Below are 25,536 nucleotides of genomic sequence, written 5' to 3' on the forward strand. Positions count from 1 at the left end.
GAAGGCCCCTGCACTGCCGACGTAAGGGGTGGCCGGGCACTGCTGGGAGCCAGAACGAGGACCCCTGAGCAAACCCCAGGCCATGTGGCCCACAGTTCGGAGCCAGACATTGAGGCCAAAGGCTCCTCTGGGCTTGTCTCTGGTAGCAAGTCTGGGCCTCCAGGGGCCTTGTGTGGGCAGGGCTTACCCTGTTTCAGCAGTGCTCAGCATGTGGTGAGCAGTGCACCCACCACAGGGGCCAGCCTGCTGGTGGTGGTGGCTCAGGGACCCACAGGTCCCCAGAGGACCGGTCAAGGGCAACAAGGCTCCGGCTTCAGTTTGACTTCCTCCCACACAAGTCTCTGTCCTTGCCCTCCCACTCGAAGTTGCGGAGCTATGCCCACGGAGCTGCCGTTGTGAGACAGGGACGCCCTGAGCTGTGGCTGCCCTTGAGCAGGTCACCAGCATCCTGCTGCCCCTCAGCCTGTTTTGCTTGCTGCACCTGCCACTTCTTGGGGCTCAGGTGCTGCCTTGCACAGCTCTGGCCCTGCAGTGCCTCTAGATGGCCGTGGTGCCATGGGCCACTGGGGACAAATACGCAGTGCCTTGGCAGTGGCCCCAGCTGGGCACTGCAGGCACACGACAGAGAAATTTACAGCCTGTGGGATTTCAGGGGACTGCCGCAGTACCCAGGGCTTTGGGGCTGTCTGGGGCTCCTTTCATGACTCAGGCCAGGCAGAGTAGGGGAAGCTGTGTCCTGCCAAAGGGGCAGGACACTGAGGGTTGGCTGTGTCCTCCTGCTCAAAGCGCCTTGGGCCCCACCCCTCTCCAGAACAGACGTATGGCTCAACCAGTCGCACCCAGGGAAATCCAGGCTTTAGCTGCTCATTTACCAGGGGAGGGCCAGAAACTCTTCTGCAAAGGAATCTCTGCCGGAACCCAGAGTCTGACAACACTGGAGTGCTGTCCTGCTTTGAGCCCAGAGCCCAGAGGCAAGCTAGTCAGTGCAGCCTCACAGAACAGCCACCCCCAACCCAGCCCCAAGCGCAGATGGGTGGGGTGGGCCTCGCCGCCCGCACATGGGAGCAAGTCCTTCAACAATCATCCCCTTTCAGTTCTGGCTGGGGAGCAGTAAGTTTGGGGTTCAGAGAGCAGAACAGAAGACTTTTCTTAGAGCAAGAGGTGGAGGCCTGTGGGAGCCCGGGGGAGAGTCCAGCACACATGAGCCCCCGAGTCCCAGGGCCCTGGACCCGACCATGGCTCCCTCTCTCCCCAGCCAGCCACCCTCCTGGCTGCTGCCACAGTGGAGGCTCCTGCTCTAGCTTCCAGGAGCTCCCAGACTTAACAGCCAGAATCCAGCCAAATCCCTTTTGGACAGTGTCCATCCCCTGGGTCTCTGCACAACCTCACTATTAAATTCCATCTGTGACGTCAAACCCTAGCTAATCGCGGAAAAACAGATTAAGTTCTGTAAACTCCATTCTCTGGCCCTCCCTCCCAGTCAGGGTATCTCAAGGGGCCGTCTACCTCCTCCCCCTCAGAGCCAGACCCTGATAACTCCCCTGTGTCTCCTACACGTGCCTCCAGCTCACATGGGGCCCCCCCGCCCCCGCCGCTGGAGCGTGGTGCTTGTTCTGTTTCCTGAGGTGCCTTTTCTGGAAGACTTCTGGGCCCCAGCCTGGGAAGCTGGGCCCTTGAGCCCCCAGATGCCATCAGGTGTCTTTGGTTAACTTGGGCCTCTTTTCTCCGTCCCCATGTACAGGGGCTGAACTAGCAGCTACCAGAGAAAGTGCCATCCCCTCACCCCTCCTCCCCAGCCTGGATACAGCCCGCACCTTGTGCACTGTCCAGGGCTGAACACTCTTGTCCCCTTGGCTCCCTGGACGCCACACCAAGTACCCCCACTCTGACGAGCTTCCTCAGAGACACCAGGGAACATGAAAATACAGGGATCTAGGACCCTGTCTAAGGCCGGGGCCCCAGAGAGGGTCCCTGTCCTTGCTGGGGAGCAGCCGTGTGGGAGGGGCATACAGGTGGTCACCCAGACCTTTTTTTGCCAGAGGACCCCTGGAGACCTGTATTTCTCTCTCGCTGTATGTGCCTGGCCCTGAAAGCTGTCCCGTAGCAAGCAGTAAAATGCAGTTCTGTCTAACCCGTCACGACTCCAGCAGAGACGAGATGAAATGTGTCTGTCGCGTGCCCGGCAGCTGGAGTGGGTGTAATGAGGTTGTCTGAGTGAGGGTTCAGCTGCCGGCTAAGTAGGGCACGGGGCACGCAGACACACAAGTCACATAGCTTCTCCAATTAGGGGGACAAGGCTGCCTCAGCTTCTTAGGAGAAAAGCAAGGAGGCCCTGCCCTGCCACAGCAGGTCCATGTCTGGCTGTCGGGCCTGCAGCATCTGCAGTGGGGCCCGTCTTTCTTCCAGCCACCTCCCTGCTGCCCGCGGGAGGCCAAGCTGGGAAGCCCACCAGCCTTGTGTCCTGGGGAGCCCCCTTCCGGACCCCTGTGCACTACTGTGGTAGCATCTGATGGCTGGCTACTGCCAGCTGAGTGCTGGCTGGAACTGGGCTCAGCATTTCATGGACATGATCTCACTGAATCCACCCGACCCCTGCTTTGTGGAAGGTCACGTGAAAGGTCAGAGAGACTAAGCGACTTGCTTCCACCGAGGGTCCCCGCTAGGAGACTCACCGTGCTCCCTTGGCCATCCACACACCTCCTGCTTGGGCTCTGCGGCTGCCATCTCACCAAACTGAGAAATACGGAAAGAAAAGCGAAGTTAGTACTGCCCAAGCCCCATCCCGGTGAGGTAGTCCCTCACCGGCATTCAGGACACGTTTGTCTCAGAGTCTTTGTACAGACAGGGTAACAATGACCTCAACAAAACAAAAAATGAGCCATGTCATACATGCATTTAAAAAAAAGAGATTTATTTACTTGAAAATCAGATTTATGGAGAGAGGGAGACCGGGTGGCCACACAGCCAGGGCTGAGTCAGACTGAAGCCAGGAGCCAGGAGCTTCATGAGGATCTCCCATGTGGGTGGCTGGGGCCTAAACACTTGGGCCGTCTTCCACTGCGTTTCCCAGGCCATTAGCAGGGAACTGGATCGGAAGTGTAGCAGCCAGGAGATGAACCAGCGCCCATACAGGATGCTGGCATCATCACAGGCAGTGGTTTTACCCATTGCACCACAACACCTGCCCCTCTGCTTGCATTGCTAAAATAAAAAATCAAATTTCATCTTACTTGAATTTAGCCACAGACAGATCTGTGTATCTAAAATGAAGTGGAGGGAAGCACTCCCTGTCAGAAAAGCATTTCTTTGCTGTTGGATATAGTACAGCACCCCTCCTCCCCGGCATGGGCTTCCCGTTTACCTTCCAGTTACCTGCAGTCAGCCACGGCCTGAAAATACTGCATGGAAAATCCCAGAAATAAACAATTCATACGTTGTAAATGACGCACGGGTCCAGGGGCGTGATGGGGCCTCACAGCGTCCTGCTCTGTCCCCTCTGGCATGTGAGCCACCCCTTTGCCGGCTCATCCGTGCTGCGTGTGCCGTGTTAGGACACATGCACTGTCAGGGCTTGTGAGGGACCTACCCCTGCTGTGCTCAGTGATGGCCCCGGAGTGCGGCAGCCATGATGCTGGTGACTTCAGCACAGCCTGGCGTTCCAGCTCTTCTGCTTGCTGTCGTTGCTTTTCATCTCTTACTGCACCTAATCTATAAACCACACAGCATCTATCGGGGTTTAACCCTTTCTGCAGGTTCAGGTATCCCATAGGAGTCTTGGAACTTATCCTCCTTGCCTTGGGGAGGTTGTCTGTAGTTCCTAAAAGGTTAAAATTAAAGGGAGGGGACAGCACTGTGGTGCAGCAGGTTAAAGCCCCAGCCTGCAGCACCGGCATCCCATATGGGCGCCAGTTCAAGTCCTGGGTGCTCCTCTTCCGATCCAGCTCTCTGCTATGGCCTGGGAAAGCAGTGGAAGATGACCCAAGTCCTTGGGCTCCTGCTCCCGCATGGGAGACCTGGAGGAGGCTCCTGGCTCCTGGCTCCTGGCTTCAAATCAGCCCAGCTCTGGCCATTGTGGTCATTTGGGGAGTGAACCATTGGATGGAAGCCCTCGCTTTCTTTCTCTCTCTGTCTCTCCTTCTTTCTCTGTGTAAACTCTAACTTTCAAATAAATAAAATAATTCTTTAAAAAAATAAAAGGGAGAAAAAGAGGGGAGAAAACAAATAGCATTATTGAGAGAGAATTCACAGACTATACAGCTCATTCATTTAAAAGCATATAGTCCAACATTTTGGAATATTATATCACTGATTTTTTTAAGATTATGATAAATGTATATGTAACAAAATCTGCCATTTTAACCATTTTTAAGTGTCCGATTCTGTGACACTAAGGACATCCATGATATTGTGCAGCCATCACCACCTCCATTTTCAGACGATGATGTAGCGCGTAAAAACCTGTGATGCATTTGTTCTCTTTCCCATCTCCCTCTGAGCCAGCCAGCTCATGTTTTAGCATTCGCCTCTTTCACTTGTCAAATAATTTCTTTCTTTGTTGTTAAAAAAATTGTATTTGAGGGGCTGGCCTTGTGGCGTAGTGATTAAAAAAGCCACCACCTGCGATGCCAGCATTCCCACATGTCCCAGCTGCTCCACTTCAGATGCAGTTCCCTGCTAATGCACCTGGGAAGAACAGCAGATGATGGCCCAGGTGCTTGGCCCCGGCTACCCATATGGGAGACGCAGATGAAGCTCCTGGCTTCAGCCTTGCCCAACCCTGGTCGTTGCGGCCATCTGGGGAATGAACCAGTAGATGAAGGATTCTCTGTCTCTCTCACTCTCCCTCTCCCTCTATAACTCTGATTTTCAAATAAATAGATAAACCTTAAAAAATGTTTTTATTTGGGATTGAGGGAGGGAGAGGGGGAGAGAGAGAGAGTCCTTCTTTCTGGGGAGGATAGGGAAATAAGCGTTACTGTGCCATCTAGCCAACGTCAGGTGTCCTGGTGCAGGTGCGGAAAGAAAGAAACAGGCCTGGCCTTGCTCCTTTGGCATGAGTTCCTGGAAAGACACTTCCCAAAGTCATCAGGCTTAGACGTCACTCAGGCCTGTTCCCCAGCTCTGTCCCTCTTCTGGGAGCTGAGCCCTGTGCCTTCTGAGAGAGGAGCCCCCACAGATGTGGGGTGAGCAAGGTCTTCCCAGGAGCTACGTTGCAGGATGCCGTCGGCTTCTGGGTGAGAATGTGCAGCCTGATGCTAGTGAGTTTCAGTCCACCCTGGTCTGCCCCAAACCTGTTCCTGAACCTCTGCCAATGGGCACATGGGTGAGTAGTCACACAGGCTGTGGGGAATGCCTGGGGTCAGCCTCCAGCCCTCTCCTCCTCTGAGGCAAGTGGTTGTGGGATGGCCTCAGCGTGCCCAGCCCCTCATCTCCCCAGTACCCGGCTTGCACATTCTAGGGGTGCACTAGAGGAAGACTGCTCCTGCTGCATTGCGTTCCTCCCTCAGGGCCTTTGCTCATGCGATCCCTGCTGTTGGAGCCGGGCCTTCTCCCACCTGCTCCCAGTGCTACCAGCAGAATCCAGTCCACTCAGGACTCAGAGATGAACATTGCCCCCATCACTGAGTCCGATGGTCGTCAGAACAGTCATGTGGCTGCCCCCCGGTCAGTCCTAGGCTTTGCCTCCCAGCCCAGTCCTGCCTGGGCAGTAGAAGCCACCCAGAGGCCTCTGGGGCCGCTGGCTCTGTGTCTCTCTGCATGTACAGGTGTGGACTGCATCTGCATGACCACAGCTCAGCTGGCAGCTTGTGTGTGGGATGTTCCAGACAGGTGCTCACAGAGCCCCCGGCTGTCATCTGAGGAGATGGAGGTGTTTACGGAATACACTTAGTCCTCCTCCAGGGGTTCTGCCTGGCCCCAAACCTGTGCACCCACAACAACGCCTGATGGCCCGAGATGCCAAGAGAAGGGGAATGGGCTGTTCTGGGTGTAAGTGAGCATGGGCAGATTGTTCTGTGCAGAGCAGTTAAGACCCCAAAAGGCCAGATTGCATAGCCTCCTAGGGTTTCTACGGAACCTGGGGGTTGTGTGTGAGCTCCCTGCAGTCTAGATAACCATGTGGGGCTTGCTGAGGTCAGCCTGGGCCACTGTACGCACCCCAGCAGTCAAGGAGTGCACGTGCTTGTGTGACGCCTGTAGGACCTCCAGGGTGGGCAGTCCTGGGCAGAGAAGAATGATGTGGAAAAGCTCCCGGCCCACGGAGCCTCGGTCTCCCCTTTGCTGTCTCCAATGGCAGTTTCCTCTGACTTCTCCCCAGTGCAGGGTGCTGTCTCATCCGAGCACAGCCTTTGGGGGTTCCGTGCCTCTGCTCTGTGGTAGGTCTGCGGATTTTGGGGGTAAGTGAGCGGCAGTTGTCACTTTACTGTTAGCTCTGTTGGGCAGCCTGTGGGCAGGTACCTCCCTGGAAGCAGGCACAGTGTGGCAGGTACAGTGTGGCTGCTTGTGAGGCCACCCGCAGGGTGCAGAGAGGACTGGACCCCCCAGGGTGAGGGGAGCGGGAGCGAGGCTTCGGATATAAATCCGGGGTCTTTCACGGCTCCAGGATTTGTCTTGTCTGTGGCCAGCAGATGTTGGGTGTGATTTAGGGGTGTGTGAAGTGAGGGGCGCCCACTGGCTATATTGACGTGTATTTGGACTGTATTTAGAGCGACTGGAGGTGAGTGAGTTGGGTGCCGGCAGGCTTTGGGCTGATGGTCTGCCTGCTGTGCAGAAGTTAACAAACAGGGTCATCTGAGGGGAAGCGACATCTTGCCCCGCCCCCCGTCTCCCAACAGGGGCTCGTAAAGAATCCTGTCGCCCCATGTGCCCATCTTCCCGGGCATTCTGGCAAGTTTGTTTTTCTCAGTGCCCGGGTGACACTTACACGCCCGGAATGGACCGGCACCGTGGGGAAGCTGCCTGGCTGGCCAGGACCCTGCTCTCACCACTCTGCCGGTGTCCTGCCCCGGTCACCATGACTCCTCGCTGACCTCTGGCCTCAGAGTGCTCTTTGTAAAACACCGTCCAGATTCTGCCACTCCCCAAAGTCAGGAGTGTGGGGCCTCCGCAGGTGACAGAGCCACCCACAGTGGAGCTCAGCCAGCGGAGCAGGAGCTGTCCTGGGAGATCTCAGCACCAGGAACTGAGGGTGTGACCCCTTCCCAGGGTCTTCTGGAAAAATGCCATTGCCATAGGTGCACATCTTCCTCAAATCCATTTTCTGTCACCTTAAATAGACGTTCCCAAGAACACTATTTGCTTACCTTCTTTCTCTCTTCATCTCCAAGACTTAACCCCGTATTAGCAATAGAACAGGTGCCAGTCGATACTTATTGCTGGACTGAACTGGAACCAACCCTTAGCTCACCCAGGGGCCTCCGCCAAGATGCAGCAGTGCCGTCTGCACCGCGCACTGCCGGCATAGCGATGGCCCCGGCACCCAGGGGCTCAGCCTGCTGATTTTCCTATCTCTTGCATCTGTTTTTCAGTTTTGTCTTCCTTGCCTCCTTCCCCATGACCAGCCATGCGCGGGGTCTTTGGGGGAAGGGGCCTCTGCCATGCATTCTGTGAGTGAAACGGAGCATGGCGTTCTTCCCAGCCCCTGCCAGCAGGGCGGCATTGCTCGCGGCTGCTGGTGAACCGGAGTCACACACAGCCCCTCGCTCGGTCCGTGCCGCAGAGAGGCGAGGGAACTCGCCCGAGGTCCCTTGAGCGGCTCACGCTGGAATCGAGACCAGAGTTGCAGCCCTGGGTCTAGACCAGGCCTGCCCTCCGTGCCGTGGCCTCCACAGCCCTTGCACAAAGTGACCGACTTTTCCTCTCTGCTTGTCCTCTCTCAGGGGTCCCTGGTGAATTCGGCCATGGTCATTTAAGGAACCTCTGCTAGGAAGAATTTCCCCTCGCAGTTCCCTTGGCGGGAAGGCTTGGACTCCAAGATGATCATAAAGGAGTATCGGATCCCCCTGCCGATGACCGTGGAGGAGTACCGCATCGCCCAGCTGTACATGATCCAGGTGGGTCACAGGCCGAGGGGTGGGAGCGTGGCCTTCACAGCACAGGGTCTGCCCCCGGCTCCTGAGAGAGGCCTCCGAGCATCACACAGCACACAGGGTGTCCTGAGGGTGACCGTGGCGTGGCACTGTTCTGCCAGGGCTGTGTCCTCGGCGCTTAGGATGCCGGCACTCGTCCTTCTGCTCAGCACCCATCCTCTCACTGACCGGGATCACCCCGTCTTAGCTCAGCTACAGTCCTGTGATCCTGCAGTCATGGGGGCCGGAGGCAGGTTCAGTCCCGTGCAAGGGCTCCCTCCCCAGCTCGTCCATGACGGGCAGCTCTGGCGTCTCTCCCTGTTCTTCAAAGGACGCTGGTCTCCGTACAAGGGCCCCCTCCTCGTGACTTTACCTAAACCTGGTCACCTCCCGAAGGCCCCACGTCCACACTGTGACACTATGGGAGCACCGCATTCAGTTCCTACACCCCACTGGACAGACAGGAGGGTATGAGGCTCAGAGAGGTTGAGCGACTTGCCCAGCAGCACGCAGCCTGTCTCCCTGCTCCAGGCCTGTATTCTCCTCACTACCCTGGTGCCCTCACAACGGCAGTGTAGGAGACATGGCTGATGTACAGAGCAACACACAAGTTTAGGGATGCTGGTGACAAGCCAGAGGAGACTCCCTACTCCCTGAAGACATCGCCACTCTCCCCGCTCAGCGTCTGAACAACCTGGAACACAGGATTGGGTCCCAGGTCCGTGTGGTCCTCGTCCCAGCTCCTGCTCAGCCCCAGTGCCTGGCCTCTGCCCAGCCCGGCAGCTTCCCTCCAGGTGAGGGCCTCCCGCACTGGGGACAGCTGCTCAAGGCCTGGCTCGGCTTCTCTGGTCCCTGCTTCCCTGGGGGACTGCCTTGGTCCAGGTTCTTGTGCAGCCTCTGATCCCAGCGTCAGACTGAACCAGTCTGCAGAGAGAGGGCCTGGCTGGCGGGGTCTCCCCACCCTTCCCTGGGTTTGCGTGTGGACTCCCTCCTTCAGCCTGGGTCCAAGGAGGTAGTTGTGCACTCGGACAGAGCCTGGAGTCCCTACACCCCCCCCCTCCCCGGGAGATCTTGACGAAGCTCCGAGGGTTCGGCCGGGATCTCCATACAGGCGGCTTGGCTGGACGAGACCAGGAGGGGCACCCGGCCTCCCTGGGACTGTTGGCTCTGAGCTGCTTCAGAAGCACCACTCAGTTCCCTCTTGGACCACTTACCCCTTAATTATTCTAGAGAGTGGGGAGGAAAAGGGGTGTAGATCAGCCCCCCAGCTCTGAGCACTCCGGAAAGAGCTCAGCACTTCAAGGAGCAGGCTCGTCTGCCAGCACTGCTGCTGGCTTGTCGATCCCCGACCCCAAGGCCCAGACAGCCCCGGCTGCACGCAGTCTCCTGTGATGGACATCTGGCTGAGAGCACCGGACATCCCAAAGCTTTTCTCTTTTTTCTTAAGAGACAGAGAGAGCTCTCCCATCCACTGGTTCACTCCTCAGATGCCCAGTAGCTGAGACTGGGCCAGGTGGAATCCAGGAGCAGGTCTCCCACATGGGTGGCAGGGACCCAAGTCCTTGAGCCATCATTTTCCTTCCAGAGTGTACATTAGCAAGAAGCTGGAGTCGGGAGCAGGGCCAGGACTCAGACCCAGGCCCTGTGATGTGGGATGCAGGCGTCCCAACTGGCATCTTAACCATGGGTCAGATGCCTGACCCCCAGATCTTTTCTTGAGTGTAAAATCACCTCTAGGAACCAACATTGTGGCCTAACAGGTTAAGCTGCTACCTATGATGCCGGCATCCCATATGGGTACCTATTCAAGTCCTGGCTGCTTCACTTCACTTCTGATCCAGCTCCCTGCGAATGTGCCTGGGAAAGCAGCAGAAGATGGCCTGAGTGCTTGGGAGACCTGGGCGAAGCTCTTGGCTCCTGGCTTCAGCCTGGCCCAGCCCTGCCTTTGCAGCCATCTGGAGAGTGAACCAGTGGGTGGAGGATCTCTCTCTCTCTCTCTCTCTCTCTGTATGTATGTATGTATGTGTGTGTATATAAATATATGTGTGTGTGTGTGTGTGTGTATGTGTCCTTTTCCTCTGTAACTCTGCCTTTCGAATAAATAAATAAATCTTGTGCCTCCCAGTGAAGCTTGTCATTCAGCCACTCTGGCCCTGTGTTATCCTTAGATCTTCTTCCACCCAGACCTCATCCATGAGCCCACACATGTGGTGTGTGCGGATGAGCGCTGAGCCATTAGCTGTGGTTATGGTGGAGGGAAACGCCCCCCTGCATTGCAGGTCATGGGCATCAACCCTGTCACACCCCTGAGTGCTTGTTGGACTCAACTCTGGAGCTGTGAGCTTCCGGGGTCTTCCCCCGTGCTTCTTCCGGTGGGCAGGCCTGTGAGTGTGCGTCTCCCCTATTCAGACAGGAAGGGGAAGCCAGGCAGGGGGTTTCTGGAAAGAGGACTCACATGCAGGGTAGGGCAAAGGAGTTGCACACGTGTACACTTGTGCACTCACACTCCAGTTCTCATCAGCTTCAGGGGTGCCCTCAGGCCCCAGAGGGCTGTGACATGCCTCAAAGCTGCTGTGAGCGCCAGCGCAGCTTCCTCATCCACGACAAGGTTCCTGCTGTGGAGGGACCCCAGTCTCTGCCCAGCCGCCTGGCTGTCATGCCCTAGACTTTCCTCTTGGCCTACACAGGCAGGACAGGAGAGCGGAATCGAGTCTCCGTGGTGAAGGCCTTGTGGCCAGTTCTGAACTCGGACTTCTGTGTTCAGAGTCAGAGGCCCCGGAGGTAGATGTAGGTCTGGGAGCTGAGGTGTAGGGTCAGCATTTTCAGATGACTGCAGAGCTGGAGTGGCCAGTTGGAGCAGCTGTGGGCCAGGCTGACCCTGGTGTGAGTTCCAGCTCTGGAGAGGAAGCGGTGAACTCTCCACGCCTGTTTCTTCATCTGTGACGTGAGCCAGCCTTCACAGAGCACAGCTACTTTCCCATTTTACAGATGGGGAAACCGAGGCCCTGAGAGGCCGGCTTGGAGCTGAGATCCATTGGCTCCCAGGCACCTCCCTGGCCCTGGTGGGTTGGGGGGAAGCTGCTGTCAGCCCACAGGTGAAAAGTACATGGCAGATAGGGGGCGAGAAGACGGGAGAGGGTGAGGAGGCCCCCCAACTCCTGAATCGGGACAAGCAGGGTTGTGAGGAACCGCCCTCTGCTGAGCCTCCCCCCAACACCCCCAGCTTCCCCCAGCTTCACCCACCTCCTCCAAGAGGGTCCTGGTTAGCAGTGCTGTGAGCTGTGACCCCCATGGCTTAAGAGAAGGCCAACCTGATGTGAACTGCAACTCCAACACTCACCTCACGCTTCCTGTCACAAAGACTCCCAGTGACAGCTCTCCTGCCACCTCTTGGGGTCCTGCCCACCCCCTGAGGCCAGCGGGGTTGCTCCTCCTTCCAGGGCCTGTGGGTGCTCGCTCTTCCCAGCCCCCCCAGCCGGTCTGCCCCCCGAGACCCAAGCCCCCACTCCTGCTCCAGCTTTGCCTTCCCTGCCTTGGATCCTGGGGCCTGCATCACTGCTGTACGATACGGGTTGGCAAGGTGTGAGACGTGTCAACCAAGCTCTCCTTTTCCTTACACATATACTGCTCAGCGACGGCGTTAGAACAACGCTGCCCTCAGCAGGCTTTGCTGCCTGCCCTGTGCCAAGGGCAGAGTTGAGTGAAGGCCTTCCTGCCTCTTCTCCAGGACACAGACAGGGATGCGGCCCACCCAGTACAGGCAGGAGCCGGGAGGGTGTGGGAGACAGGGAGGTGGGTGTTCACACAGGATCCAGGCCAAGCACCCCAGCGGCACACGTGTCTGAGCTGAGCCTCACGCCGCATTTCTCTAGAAAAGGACAGAGGCTTTGGTTCATTTCCCACCCCTGCTGCTCACCAGCTTGGGGGAGCCTGAGAAAGGGTCTGCCCTCTAACCCTCAAGGACCGAGCTCATGTGCTGGGGAGCCGAGCGCCATCCCTGAGCAGCCCTCAGCGTATGTGGTGACAGCAGTCAGCATGGCCAGGAGAGAGCTGTCCATCTGAGGGCAGTGAGCAGAGGCGGCTTGGCCAGGACCCTGGACAGCTCCAAGAGCTGCTGCCCTGGGGGTTTCTTGGTTTTTGCATCTTTCCCCGACTTCATCAGCCGCAGGGCAGCTGGGCCTTGCTGTGCTGGCCGTAGGCGCCGTCTCTGGGGGAGGCAACACAGCGCTGCCTATGGGAGTGGCCAGCAGGAATGAGCAGGTGGTGTCCCGTGTGGTCAGAGAACAGAGAGGATCAACAGGAGCTGGATGCTAGATGGCGTGACAGCCGCAGCTGGGTCGGGAGGCAGGGAGAGCCAGAGGTCAGCTTGGGGGATGCTGCCTACTCCTGGGAATGCCAGGCCCAGAGTTTCCGGTGACAGTTGGGACTGGAATGCATGGACTTGTTCAGCCAATGTGTACCAAGCATCTCCCCCACAGAGGCACCGAGGTGTTGTGTGGGGAGCACCAGCTTGGGGGCAGTGCTGGGGCCCTGCAGCTCGGTCACTAACTGCGGCCCCGCAGCCCTGGGCAGCCCTCCTGTGAGTGGCAGTAGCCACCCGTAACCACCACCTGGTGATGGCAGCCCCGTGCCCAAGCCTGAAGTACATCACCATGCCCTGTGGGGTTGGTGGTGTTCACCCCAGGTGGTCTCACCCCAGGTGAGAGCCAGAGGCTCAGAGACTCTGAGGAACTTGCCCAAGTGTGCACAGCTGGCCCGATGAAGCCAGTCTCTGTCCAGAGACGTGGCTGGCTGCCTTTTCCTTAAGCGCTGTGACCACATCTCTTAACCTTCTCTGAGGCCAGAGCTGTGGGCATGACAGCAGAGAGGCCCTCTGTCCCCGCCAGCCTCTGAGATCCTTGCTGTTCCTACGCGGTCCCACCCACCCCAAGACTCAGACACGTGCAGCAGGAGGCCGGCTTGGGAGCAGCAAGGCCAGAGTGCTGTGGCCAGCCCAGAGGCACTGCACGCTGGGGAAGTGGCTGGACGGGAGGCGAGGGGCCCACCTGGCGGGCAGGTGGGTGTTCCCGTGTACCCCACCAGCAGGCTGAAGCTAACAGGAGGCTTCTGCGAATGGTCCCCAGCTGACTGACCAGTGTCCAAAGGTGTAATTAGTTACAGACCCTGAGATGAAGTTTTCTTGGATTTAGGGCGGCCCTAGATTGAATGACTCTTGTCCCCTTAAGAAGAGGAGAGGATAGAGAAATGAAGACAGAGCCAGAGGTTGAAGGAGTGCAGTCACGATGCAAGGAATGCTGGGACTACAGGGGCTGCTGAGATGGGTGAGGCCGGGAGGGTCCTCCCAGAGCCTTTGAGCTGCTGGGGTGGGCATGCTGGCTTTCCCTGGAGGGCCCGAGGATGACAGGCTAAGCCAGGGGCTTCTGTGCAATCCCTCTGCCGCGTCTGCAGCCTTCCTTGGTCCTTCTGCACCCTACAAGGCAGGAGGGGCCTGATCTCAGCCCCCATAGGCAGCCTGGCCTCTGGCCTGTACATGCACCTCCAGGGACGGCTGTACCAAATGCCACAAACTGGGTGAGGTAAAACCACAGGGATCGATTGTCTCACAGCTCAGGAGGCCAGAAGCCAAAGTCAAGGTGTCCGCTGGGCCACACTCCCTCCGTCCCGAAGCCCAGGGAGAGGCTCCTCTCCATGTCTTCCACCCACTTCACATATTCCTTGGCTTGTGGCTGCGTCACTCCAGTTACACCTGCAAAGACCCATTTCCAAATGAGGTCATGTCCCGAGGTTCTGGCTAACAGAAATCAGGGTTGGGGGAGCACTTCAGCTGCTGATCCAGGACTTGGGTAATAGGTAAGTCGGTCCTCACATCTCGTTTTGGGAAACTGAGACCAAAGAAAAGAAATTGCTTGTCCAGGACAAGAGGGAGTTTTTCACAGAGCTGGGCCTAGAATCTGTTTGTTCAGTACCCATTTGCCCAGCACTTACCTGGTGCCAGGTAGCCTGCCTTGTGGCAACTCAGTGCCGTGGGCTGAGCAGGCCCTGGCATCAAGCAGGTCCGGCTGAGGTCGAGGCTGGCTTTGCAGTGTAGTAACTGCAGACTTGGACAAGTAACCACCCGCCTAGCCTCGACACTGTCTCATCTGCAAATTGGGAATAATAGCCATGCTGCACGCTTTTCGAGGCGTGCTTCTGTAACCGAAGGGGAACAACCATGGGAGGTGCTCAGCACAGCCGTGGATAAACGGAGCCACTGGGAAAGGCAGGAGGTGAGCCAGTGTCCAGGGACGGGAGCACCCTTCACAGCAGATCTGACCCACACTCCTGGAGTTCTGAGAGAGGGAGGGGATTGCCTGCACCTGCTGAGACCCCACCTGAGGCCTCAGCGAGGCCTTTTCCTTTTCTACCGAAGGGGACTCCGTCACTCTGAGCCTTGGAGATGGAGCACACCTTAGTGCCCTAGAGGGGGCCTTCGGGAGCACCTGTGTGCACATATGTGTCTGTGTGCACAGGTGTGGGTGTGTGCAGCTGGGGGCGGGTGCTGCACCTGCTGTTCAGGAACTGACCCAAGATGGCTTTGGCAGGGCCGCCACATCACCATGGAAACAGGTGCTGGGCAGCTCAAACACGAGCAGAAGGCTGAGCTCCCAGGCACTGGGAAGGGCACTTGTGGCAGAGACACCTCCAGGTGACCCGGGTCATCCCTCTCAGTGCCACTGAGGCCCCGCCCACTCATTTTCTCTCTTAGATTTCCATGCGTACAGAGAGGCAGGATTGAGTGCTGTGTGTCTTGTTCTATAACAGTTTTATTGAGCTGTGAGTCTCACTCCCCCGATCCTCTCATCTGAAGCACACCGGTCAGCGGTGTTGAGCACATTCAGAGTCGTGCAGCCATCACCACAGTCGATCTTAGGACATTTTTATTTATTTCCCCCAAAAGAAGTCGCTCTCCACTTCCCCTGACCCGGGGTCCCCCTTATCTGCTCTGTGTCTATCCTGGAAAGTTCATGTTGGTAGAAGCATTCGCAGGGTCTTCAAAAGCTTGTGGGGGTGGCCAGCACCGCGGCTCACTAGGCTAATCCTCCACCTGTGGCGCCGGCACCCCGGGTTCTAGTCCCGGTTGGGGTGCCGGTTCTGTTCCGGTTGCCCCTCTTCCAGGCCAGCTCTCTGCTGTGGCCTGGGAAGGCAGTGGAGGATGGCCCAAGTGCTTGGGCCCTGCACCCCATGGGAGCCCAGGAGAAGCACCTGGCTCCTGGCTTCGGATCGGGGCAGGGCACCGGCCGTAGCGGCCATTTAGGGAGTGAACCAACGGAAGGAAGACCTTTCTCTCTCTCTCTCTCTCTCTCTCTCTCTCTCTCTCTCTCTCTTACTGTCTAACTCTGCGTGTCAAAAGCTTGTGGGGAGAGCGTGTTATGAAGAACATAGTGTAGATTTCAGTTAATTCCATTTCTCCACAGCCTTTCTTGAGTACCTCTTCTGTGGCACGTGGCCCTCGGTGTCTGGCGTCTGTCACTCAGCACCCTGCTCCCAAGGCTCCATGTTGTGGCAGGAGTCACACTTCATTTCTTGGGCTGTGTGTGGGAACGGTCACATGTCGTGCCCACTCCTCTGCTGATGGGCGGCTGAGCTGTTTCCGCCTTATGGCTCAGGCCAGAGGTGCCGCTGTGAAGGTTAACCCGTAGGGTTTTTGTGTGCACCTTTGTTTTCCTCTTCTTGTATATGGAGCCAGGAGGGCGATTGCTGGGTCACATGGGAACTCTGGGCGTAACTCCCTGGGGGAACCGCCAGACTCTTCCGCGGCAGCTGCTCTGTTCCACGTTCCCCCAGAAGCACGCGAGCATCCCACTTCCACGTCCTCACCAGCACTCGCTGTCGTCCATCTTTTTAACCACCCTGGTGGGTATGAAGCAGCATCTCATCACACTTTTGATTCTCACTGCCCATTTGTGGGTCTTCTTTGGAGAAGTGTCCACTCAAGTCCTTTGCTCATTTTTTTTTAAGGATTTATTTATTTATTTGGAAGTCAGAGTTACACAGCAGAGAGAGGAGAGGCAGAGAGAGAGCGGTCTTCAATGTGATGGTTCACTCCCCAATTGGCCACAATGGCCAGAGCTGTGCCGATCCGAAGCCAGGAGCCAGGAGCCTCTTCTGGGTCTCCCACGCGGGTGCAGGGGCCCAAGGACTTGGGCCATTTTCCACTGCTTTCCCAGGCCATAGCAGAGAGCTGGATTGGAAGAGGAGCAGTCGGGTCTCAAACCGGCACCCATATGGGATGCCGGTGCTTCAGGCCAGGGCATTAACCCACTGTGCCACAGCGCCGGCCCCTTTGCCCATTTTTTAACAGAGTTGTTTGTCCCTTTGTTGCTGAGCTGTAGGAGTTTTTTAAATATATAATCTGGATACATACCCCTTAAAAGATGTATTATTTACAATATTTTCTCTGCCACACAGTGGGGTTTTTTGAAGCACAAAAGTCATTAATTTTAATGAGGTCCAATTTATCTTTTTTTTTCTTTTGTTGCTTGTGCTTTTGGTATCATGACTCTAAAACCATTGTCTAATCCAAGGTCATGAAGACTTACGCCTGTGTCTTCTCCTGCGAGTTTTATAGTTTCCTCTTTGCATTTACGAGAACGTGGCTTTAATGAGCTGTCAGCCACAGCCAGTGAGAGGCCCTGTTTTTTGGGGGAGTCTGAGGACCTGTATGGTGCCCACCTCCCCAGATGCCTGTGGTCCTCGAGCCACGTCGCCCCCACACGAGCCTCTCCATGCACACCACGGGTAGGCCCTCCCCACAGCGTGTCTCTGCAGGTCTCATCTAAGCCTCTGGGGCCTCTTTCTCTAGCGCTGACTCTGGGCACGCTGGCTGTCTACATGTCCACTGAACCAGTGGGCCCTTGGCTCCTGCGTGCTCACACATACATGCCGCACATGTGTGTACACACACAGGCACCCTGAGCATCAGCTCTGTCACAGGGGCACAGGACAGTCCTGAGTCATGCGCCAAGTCCAAGGCTGGGGCCAGGCTCTTCGTCAGTGACTGCCACTTATAGGTGTCATCCTATCGGTGAACTGGCAGCCTGCACCTGGCCCTGACCTCACGTAGGGTCACAGAGTGCATCACGCGCCAGGAGCAACAGTCATGAGAAGCCACTGGCTCAGCAGGAAGACTGAGCTGTGACCAGCAGCCAGGGCAGTGGAGAATGAGTGGGTCAGAGCCAGGCTTGCGTGGTTCTGCTGGGCAGGGCTCTGGGGAGACAGCAGAGGACGTGGAGCCCTTGAGTGTGGACGCAGCCCCTGGCCAGCGCCCCTCCATCAGGCCCAGCCCCCTCATTCCCGCAGGTGGTGCCCAGCCCCATACAGTCAGCAAGAGGCTGTCCAGTGTACACACAGGTTCTTGTGTTCCGGGGTGTTGTGCAGCTTCCTCTCTGCCTCTGGCACTCCACGTCTCAGTTTCCTTATCTGTGGAACAGGTCGCGTGACCCACGGTGTCACACAGAGGAGGGTGGGTAGGTGTGCGGGCAAGCTGCAGACAGGCAGGGCCAGGGAGGCTCTGCCCAGGCTCTCTTCACTCCCTGCCCTGGGACCTCCTCTTCCAGGAAGCCTTCCTTCCCAGCTTGCACTGGCTCCCACTAATGACAGCTGGCCCCTATAGCCACTCTCTGAGTCTCAGTCCCAGCATGCTCTGTGAGCACTGATGTCACATGCCCTGCTCGTAGCCACCAGAGGAGCTGTCCTCTCCCCCGGAAGAGTCCTGTTCGGGGCCCCTCTCCTCTCCTCTCTGTGTGTGCCCAGGGCCAGCAGCCAGCATCAGTGGCTGACCTCAGATCGGACGATGATGCCAGGCAGCGAACCCGGCAGGCCAGTCCCTCCCCTCCTGCCGGTGCCTCCGAGCTGTAGGAGCAAAGCGTTTCCCAGATGTGGCTCCTCACCCGTCCTTCAAAGAAGCTGAGACCACAGCAGGGGCTGGCTTTGGCGCCGTGGCCACCTCTCTGTTCCCTTCCATGCAGGATGGTGCTGAGGCTTGGTGGCTTCCAAGAGAAAGAGGCCCTGCCCTGATGCGTGGGTGTTTGTTTTTGTTGTTTTTTGTAAATATTTATTTATGTGTTTGAAAGGCAGAGTTGCAGAGAGAGAGGGATAGACAGACATGTTCAACCTCAGCTTTCCTCCCCAAGTGCTTGCAATGGCCGAGGCTGGGCCAGACCGAAGCCAGGAGCCTCATCCAGTCTCTCACAGTGGGTAGCAATGGCCCGAGCACTGGGGCCGTCCTCCGCTGCTTTTCCCGGAACATTAGCCGGGAGCTGGATTGGAAGTAGAGCAGCCAGGACTTGAACCAGCACCCATGTGGGATGTGGGTGTCGCAGGCAGTGGCTTTACTGCCTCTCCATGATGCCAGCCCAGCGTTTTGCCCTTGGCCTGCAGCTCTGAGCAGCAGGACAGTAAGGTCCTCGGAGCAGCCTGTATACTTAGACACACACCTCCATCTAATTCCTGATTCTTTCCACTCTTACCCAAGCAGCATACGTGAGTGTGGATCCTGAGTGGCCCACGATGGGCTTCTGTCCAGCTATGTGGGCAGCACTGGGTCAGAAGCAGAGCATTCTCAGTGTCCCGCAGACCCCATGCCCCCTATCCAGAGTTCTGATACAGCAGCTTCTTGAGCTGTATTGCACATGCTATGTAATTCACCCACTAAGTGTACATGCGGTGGTTTTCTTAGTCTTCACAGAGTGGTGGAACCACACCCACAGTCAAATTCCAGGATTTCTTCGTCACCTGTAAAGAAACCCACACCCATTCGTGTCACTCCTCCTTTGCCCGTGCCGCGCAGCCCCAGGCTGACACTAGCCTGCTCTCCGTCTCTCTGTGGAGTAGCCTGTTCTGGGCAATTTCATACCAGTAGAGTCACCAGTATATGGACTTTCTAACTGGTTCCTTCTCGCATCCTGTGTTCAGGGCTCTGTCATGTGGCATATCAGCACTTCATTCCTCGTGATGCCTGAATAGCACCCTTTGTACAGATTCACCATATTTTGTTCGTTTGTGTGTTGACAGACATTTGCATTGTTCCCACCTTTTGACTGTTGTGAGCCAAGCTCCAGTGAGTGTTGGTGTATAGGTTTGTGTGTGGCTGTTGTGAGCCAAGCTCCCATGAGTGTTGGTGTATAGGTTTGTGTGTGGCTGTCGTGAGCTTTGCTGCAGTGAGTGTTGGTGTATAGATTTGTGTGTGGTTGTTGTGAGCCAAGCTCCCATGAGTGTTGGTGTATAGGTGTGTGTGCGGTTGTTGTGAGCCAAGCTCCCATGAGTGTTGGTGTATAGATTTGTGTGTGGTTGTTGTGAGCCAAGCTCCCGTGAGTGTTGGTGTATAGGTGTGTGTGTGGCTGTTGTGAGCCTTGCTGCAGTAAGTGTTGGTGTATAGGTTTGTGTGTGGTTGTTGTGAGCCAAGCTCCAGTGAGTGTTGGTGTACAGATTTGTGTGCGGCTGTCATAGCCAAGCTCCCATGAGTGTTGGTGTATAGGTGTGTGTGTGGCTGTCATGAGCCAATGAGTGTTGGTGTATAGATTTGTGTGTGGTTGTTGTGAGCCTTGCTCTAGTGAGTGTTGGTGTATAGGTTTGTGTGTGGCTGTCGTGAGCCTTGCTCCAGTGAGTGTTGGTGTATAGGTGTGTATGTGGCTGTCATGAGCCAGTGAGTGTTGGTGTATAGATTTGTGTGTGGTTGTTGTGAGATATGCTCCAGTGAGTATTGGTGTATAGGTTTGTGTGTGGCTGTCGTGAGCCAAGCTCCCGTGAGTGTTGGTGTATAGGTTTGTGTGTGGTTGTTGTGAGCCTTGTTCCAGTGAGTGTTGGTGTATAGATTTGTGTGTGGCTGTCGTGAGCCAAGCTCCCATGAGTGTTGGTGTATAGGTGTGTGTGTGGCTGTTGTGAGCCTTGTTCCAGTGAGTGTTGGTGTATAGATTTGTGTGTGGTTGTTGTGAGATATGCTCCAGTGAGTGTTGGTATATAGGTTTGTGTGTGGCTGTCGTGAGCCAGTGAGTATTGGTGTATAGATTTGTGTGTGGCTATCGTGAGCCAAGCTCCCGTGAGTGTTGGTTTATAGGTGTGTGTGTGGCTGTCGTGAGCCTTGCTCCAGTGAGTGTTGGTGTATAGGTGTGTGTGTGGCTGTCATGAGCCAGTGAGTGTTGGTGTATAGATTTGTGTGTGGTTGTTGTGAGCCAAGCTCCCATGAGTGTTGGTGTATAGGTGTGTGTGTGGCTGTTGTGAGCCTTGCTCCAGTGAGTGTTGGTGTATAGGTGTGTGTGTGGCTGTTGTGAGCCTTGCTCCAGTGAGTGTTGGTGTATAGGTGTGTGTGTGGCTGTCGTGAGCCTTGCTGCAGTGAGTGTTGGTGTATAGGTTTGTGTGTGGCTGTCGTGAGCCAAGCTCCCGTGAGTGTTGGTGTATAGGTGTGTGTGTGGCTGTTGTGAGCCTTGCTCCAGTGAGTGTTGGTGTATAGATTTGTGTGTGGCTGTTGTGAGCCTTGCTTTAGTGAGTGTTGGTGTATAGGTGTGTGTGTGGTTGTTGTGAGATATGCTCCAGTGAGTGTTGGTGTATAGGTTTGTGTGTGGCTGTTGTGAGCCTTGCTTTAGTGAGTGTTGGTGTATAGGTGTGTGTGTGGCTGTTGTGAGCCTTGTTCCAGTGAGTGTTGGTGTATAGATTTGTGTGTGGTTGTTGTGAGCCTTGTTCCAGTGAGTGTTGGTGTATAGGTGTGTGTGTGGCTGTTGTGAGCCTTGCTCCAGTGAGTGTTGGTGTATAGATTTGTGTGTGGCTGTCGTGAGCCAAGCTCCCATGAGTGTTGGTGTATAGGTGTGTGTGTGGCTGTCGTGAGCCTTGCTCCAGTGAGTGTTGGTGTATAGGTTTGTGTGTGGCTGTCGTGAGCCAAGCTCCCGTGAGTGTTGGTGTATAGGTGTGTGTGTGTGGCTGTCGTGAGCCTTGCTCCAGTGAGTGTTGATGTATAGGTGTGTGTGTGGCTGTCGTGAGCCAAGCTCCCGTGAGTGTTGGTGTATAGGTGTGTGTGTGGCTGTTGTGAGCCTTGCTCCAGTGAGTGTTGGTGTATAGGTGTGTGTGTGGCTGTTGTGAGCCTTGCTCCAGTGAGTGTTGGTGTATAGGTGTGTGTGTGGCTGTCGTGAGCCTTGCTGCAGTGAGTGTTGGTGTATAGGTTTGTGTGTGGCTGTCGTGAGCCAAGCTCCCGTGAGTGTTGGTGTATAGGTGTGTGTGTGGCTGTTGTGAGCCTTGCTCCAGTGAGTGTTGGTGTATAGATTTGTGTGTGGCTGTTGTGAGCCTTGCTTTAGTGAGTGTTGGTGTATAGGTGTGTGTGTGGTTGTTGTGAGATATGCTCCAGTGAGTGTTGGTGTATAGGTTTGTGTGTGGCTGTTGTGAGCCTTGCTTTAGTGAGTGTTGGTGTATAGGTGTGTGTGTGGCTGTTGTGAGCCTTGTTCCAGTGAGTGTTGGTGTATAGATTTGTGTGTGGTTGTTGTGAGCCTTGTTCCAGTGAGTGTTGGTGTATAGGTGTGTGTGTGGCTGTTGTGAGCCTTGCTCCAGTGAGTGTTGGTGTATAGATTTGTGTGTGGCTGTCGTGAGCCAAGCTCCCATGAGTGTTGGTGTATAGGTGTGTGTGTGGCTGTCGTGAGCCTTGCTCCAGTGAGTGTTGGTGTATAGGTTTGTGTGTGGCTGTCGTGAGCCAAGCTCCCGTGAGTGTTGGTGTATAGGTGTGTGTGTGGCTGTCGTGAGCCTTGCTCCAGTGAGTGTTGATGTATAGGTGTGTGTGTGGCTGTCGTGAGCCAAGCTCCCGTGAGTGTTGGTGTATAGGTGTGTGTGTGGCTGTTGTGAGCCTTGCTCCAGTGAGTGTTGGTGTATAGATTTGTGTGTGGCTGTTGTGAGCCTTGCTTTAGTGAGTGTTGGTGTATAGGTGTGTGTGTGTGGCTGTCGTGAGCCTTGCTCCAGTGAGTGTTGGTATATAGGTTTGTGTGTGGCTGTCGTGAGCCAAGCTCCCGTGAGTGTTGGTGTATAGATTTGTGTGTGGTTGTTGTGAGCCAAGCTCCCGTGAGTGTTGGTGTATAGGTTTGTGTGTGGTTGTTGTGAGCCTTGTTCCAGTGAGTGTTGGTGTATAGATTTGTGTGTGGTTGTTGTGAGCCTTGTTCCAGTGAGTGTTGGTGTATAGGTGTGTGTGTGGCTGTCGTGAGCCTTGCTCTAGTGAGTGTTGGTGTATAGGTGTGTGTGTGGCTGTCGTGAGCCTTGCTCTAGTGAGTGTTGGTGTATAGGTGTGTGTGCGGCTGTTGTGAGCTATGCTCCAGTGAGTGTTGGTGTATAGATTTGTGTGTGGCTGTTGTGAGCCTTGCTTTAGTGAGTGTTGGTGTATAGGTGTGTGTGTGGCTGTCGTGAGCCTTGCTTTAGTGAGTGTTGGTGTATAGGTGTGTGTGTGGCTGTTGTGAGCCTTGCTTTAGTGAGTGTTGGTGTATAGATGTGTGTGTGGTTGTCGTGAGCCTTGCTTTAGTGAGTGTTGGTGTATAGGTGTGTGTGTGGCTGTTGTGAGCCTTGCTGCAGTGAGTGTTGGTGTATAGGTTTGCGTGTGGACCCTTGGCATCCGCCGGTGAGCTGGAGCCCTCTGAAGGCTTGGAGTGCAAGTACAGTGGTCCCTCCTCATCCACCAGGATGTTTCAACTGCCAAACTCAAGACCATGAAAACGACCTTGTTTACGTCTGTTTTCTTCTAAGAGCTGCAGTTTCATAATTTCAGTGGTTGCATTTTGACCTCTGGCCATTTTGAGTTGGTTTTTTGGTGTGAGGCAGGGTTCGACTTCATTATTTAGCGTGTGGACGTCCAGTTGACCTGGCACTGTTCTTTCCCTGCCAAATGATCTGGGCAGCCTTGTCAAAAACTAATTGACCATAAAGATTTATTTATTTCAAAGGCAGGGTTTATAGAGAGAGGGAGAGGCAGAGAGAGGGAGATCTTCCATCTGCTGGTTCACTCCCCAATGGCTGCAACAGCCAGGGCTGGGCCAGGCTGAAGCCAGGAGCCAGAACCTTCATCCAGGTCTCCCACATGGATACAGGGGCCCAAGCACTTGGGCCATCCTCCACAGCTTTCCCAGACACATTAGCGGGAGCTGGATCAGAAATGGAGCAGCCAGGGCTGAACCTGTGCCCGTAGGAGGTGCCGGTGCTCAGGCAGTGGCTTAACCCACTGCACCACACTTCCAGCCCTTTGTACTGTTTTGATACAGGGAACCGTGAGTCCTGAGCGTAATCTTGTTTTGTCTTGACGATTGTTCTGGTTATTTGGGGTTCCTTGCAATTCCATATGAATTTTAGGATCAGCTTTTCCATTTCTTTTATTTGAAAGCGAAGTTACAGAGAAGGAAAGGCAGGGGCAGAAGTGTTCCATGTGCTGGGTCACGTCCCAGATGGCCACAGTGGCCAGGGCTGGGCCAGGCCAGAGCTGGGAGCCAGGTCTTCCACATGCGTCAGGAGCCCAAGCACTTGGACCACCTTCAGCTGGTTTTCTAGGTGCATCCAGCACTCAAACCAGCACCCATACGGATGCCAGCGCGGCAGGCGGCAGCTCAACCGACTGCGCCTCAGTGCTGGCCTCAGCTTTTCCATTTCCACCAAAAAAAAAAAAAAAAAGCTGCTGTGATTTTGATGGGAATTGTGTTGATCTTTAGGCTGCTCTAGGGAGAATCATGTCTTTATGACATTGAATGTTCCATCTATGGACATGGGGGAGCTTCCCGCTGTATTTAGGTGTTGCGTTTTTTTCCAGCAACATTTTTATATTTTTTGGTACACAAATATTTCACCTCTTTGGTTAAGATTATTCCTAGGTATTTTGTTCTTTCAAATACTATTATAATTTATTTTTTAATTTCCTTTTTTTTTTTTTTTGAAGATTTGTTTATTTGAAAGAGTTACAGAGTTCACAGAGGAGAGACTGAGAGATAGTGAGAGAGAGAGAGAGAGAGAGAGAGAGAGAGAGATCTTGTAACCGTTGGTTCACTGCCCAAATGGCCATGATAGCCAGCGCTGGGCCAGGCTGAAGCCAGGGGACCTGGAGCTCTACCCCAGTCTCACGTGGTGCAGGGGCCCCAGCACTTGGGCCATCTTCTGCCACTTTCCCAAGCATATTAACAAAGAGTTGGGTCAGAGGTGGAGCAACCAGGACTCAAACTGGCACCCATATGGGATGCCAGCATTGCAGGTGGAGGCCTAACTCACTACACCACGGCGCCAGCCCCAGCTTTCTACTTATTCTTTCTCAACGTGGATGCCTCTTGTGTCTTTCTCTTGCCCAGTCGCTCTCCGGAGCCTGCAGAAGTGAGAAAGTGGGCGCCCGTGTCTTTCCTGACCTTGAGGATGCTCAGCCCTGACAGACAGCAGCCAGAGCAGAGATTTGTTTGTGCGGTGCTGGGGCCCAGAGAGGGAATCCAGGGCCCCTTCAGACGCCTGCCCAGGGCCTACGGCTCTTGGAGCCTGGGACTGGGTTCAGAGATCCTGAAGTGGCCTGGGAGGATGCAGCCTTGCTGGCCAAAGCGCCGTGCCCTGCCCCACACCAGGCTCTCTCCTGAGCCCTTGCCTTGCGCGGGGTGCTCTGGCCCCTCCACCACCACAGTGCTTTTGTCCCCACAGAAGAAAAGCCGCAATGAGACGTACGGTGAAGGCAGCGGCGTGGAGATCCTGGAGAACCGGCCCTACACGGATGGCCCCGGCGGCTCTGGGCAGTACACGCACAAGGTGTACCACGTGGGCATGCACATCCCTGGCTGGTTCCGCTCCATCCTGCCCAAGGCGGCCCTGCGGGTGGTGGAGGAGTCCTGGAACGCTTACCCCTACACCAGAACCAGGTGCACCACTGCTGCCTTCCCCTGCCTCCGCCTTCCCACGTGGCGGGAAGCATCCTGTGTTACAGGTCCCAGGGCCTGCACCAGGCTCCACCCCTTACCCCTCCGAAGAACTCAGTGTCTGTCCTTCGCAGGCAGATGCCCTGAAGGTCCCCAGGGCGGGCACAGTCGGGAGAGGGCTCGCTCCTCATGGCCCCTGATCACTGGGGTGGAAGCCATGAAAGCATGAGTCTGGTGATGACCCTTGGCCACCTGGCAAGGCTAGAGAATGCAAACTCACTAGGTTCCTCGGGGCAGACCGGACGGTCAGCCTGCTGGGAGGAGCAGCCTGCAAGTAGCCTGGGTGGCCCGGAGGGCCCTGAGCTGCTGCCGCAGGGCTTGATCGGGCTCTCCTGACCGTGTGCACCCCGCCCCATGCGTAGCTCAGCACTGCAGGGTAGACAGATGGGAGCTGCTCCTGCCTGCTGCCTGCTTGCTGAGCAGGTGGGTGCCCCCACATCTCCTCGGGCTCCCCTCCTTCCCCATCCTTGGGACTTCACTGGAACTTGCCAGAGAACCCACAGAGAGCTCATCTGCAGCCCAGAGGGGGCTGTTGCCCA

At 55.7% G+C, this 25,536-nt stretch overlaps 2 protein-coding genes across 6 annotated transcripts in view; both read left to right on the plus strand.

The window, feature by feature from the left end:
• MPHOSPH9 (M-phase phosphoprotein 9) overlaps positions 1-8,051 on the plus strand; it is a 171,761-nt gene extending 163,710 nt beyond the window's left edge. The window contains exon 25 of the mRNA XM_070066113.1: positions 7,878-8,051. The gene's annotated coding sequence lies outside the window, so the exon portion shown is untranslated. The remainder of the gene's footprint in view (positions 1-7,877) is intronic.
• The window catches only part of PITPNM2 (phosphatidylinositol transfer protein membrane associated 2), a 41,031-nt gene continuing 23,412 nt past the window's right edge, over positions 7,918-25,536 (plus strand). For all 5 annotated transcript variants that reach the window (XM_051828579.2, XM_051828581.2, XM_051828580.2 and 2 more), the window contains exons 1-2: positions 7,918-8,051; positions 24,726-24,940. In XM_051828579.2, the coding sequence (XP_051684539.2) occupies positions 7,974-8,051; positions 24,726-24,940 (293 nt within the window). In that variant the 5' untranslated portion in view covers positions 7,918-7,973. The remainder of the gene's footprint in view (positions 8,052-24,725; positions 24,941-25,536) is intronic.

The sequence above is a fragment of the Oryctolagus cuniculus genome, chromosome 21, assembly GCF_964237555.1.
Source record: "Oryctolagus cuniculus chromosome 21, mOryCun1.1, whole genome shotgun sequence".
In the NCBI taxonomy this organism is placed as follows: Eukaryota; Metazoa; Chordata; class Mammalia; order Lagomorpha; family Leporidae; genus Oryctolagus; species Oryctolagus cuniculus.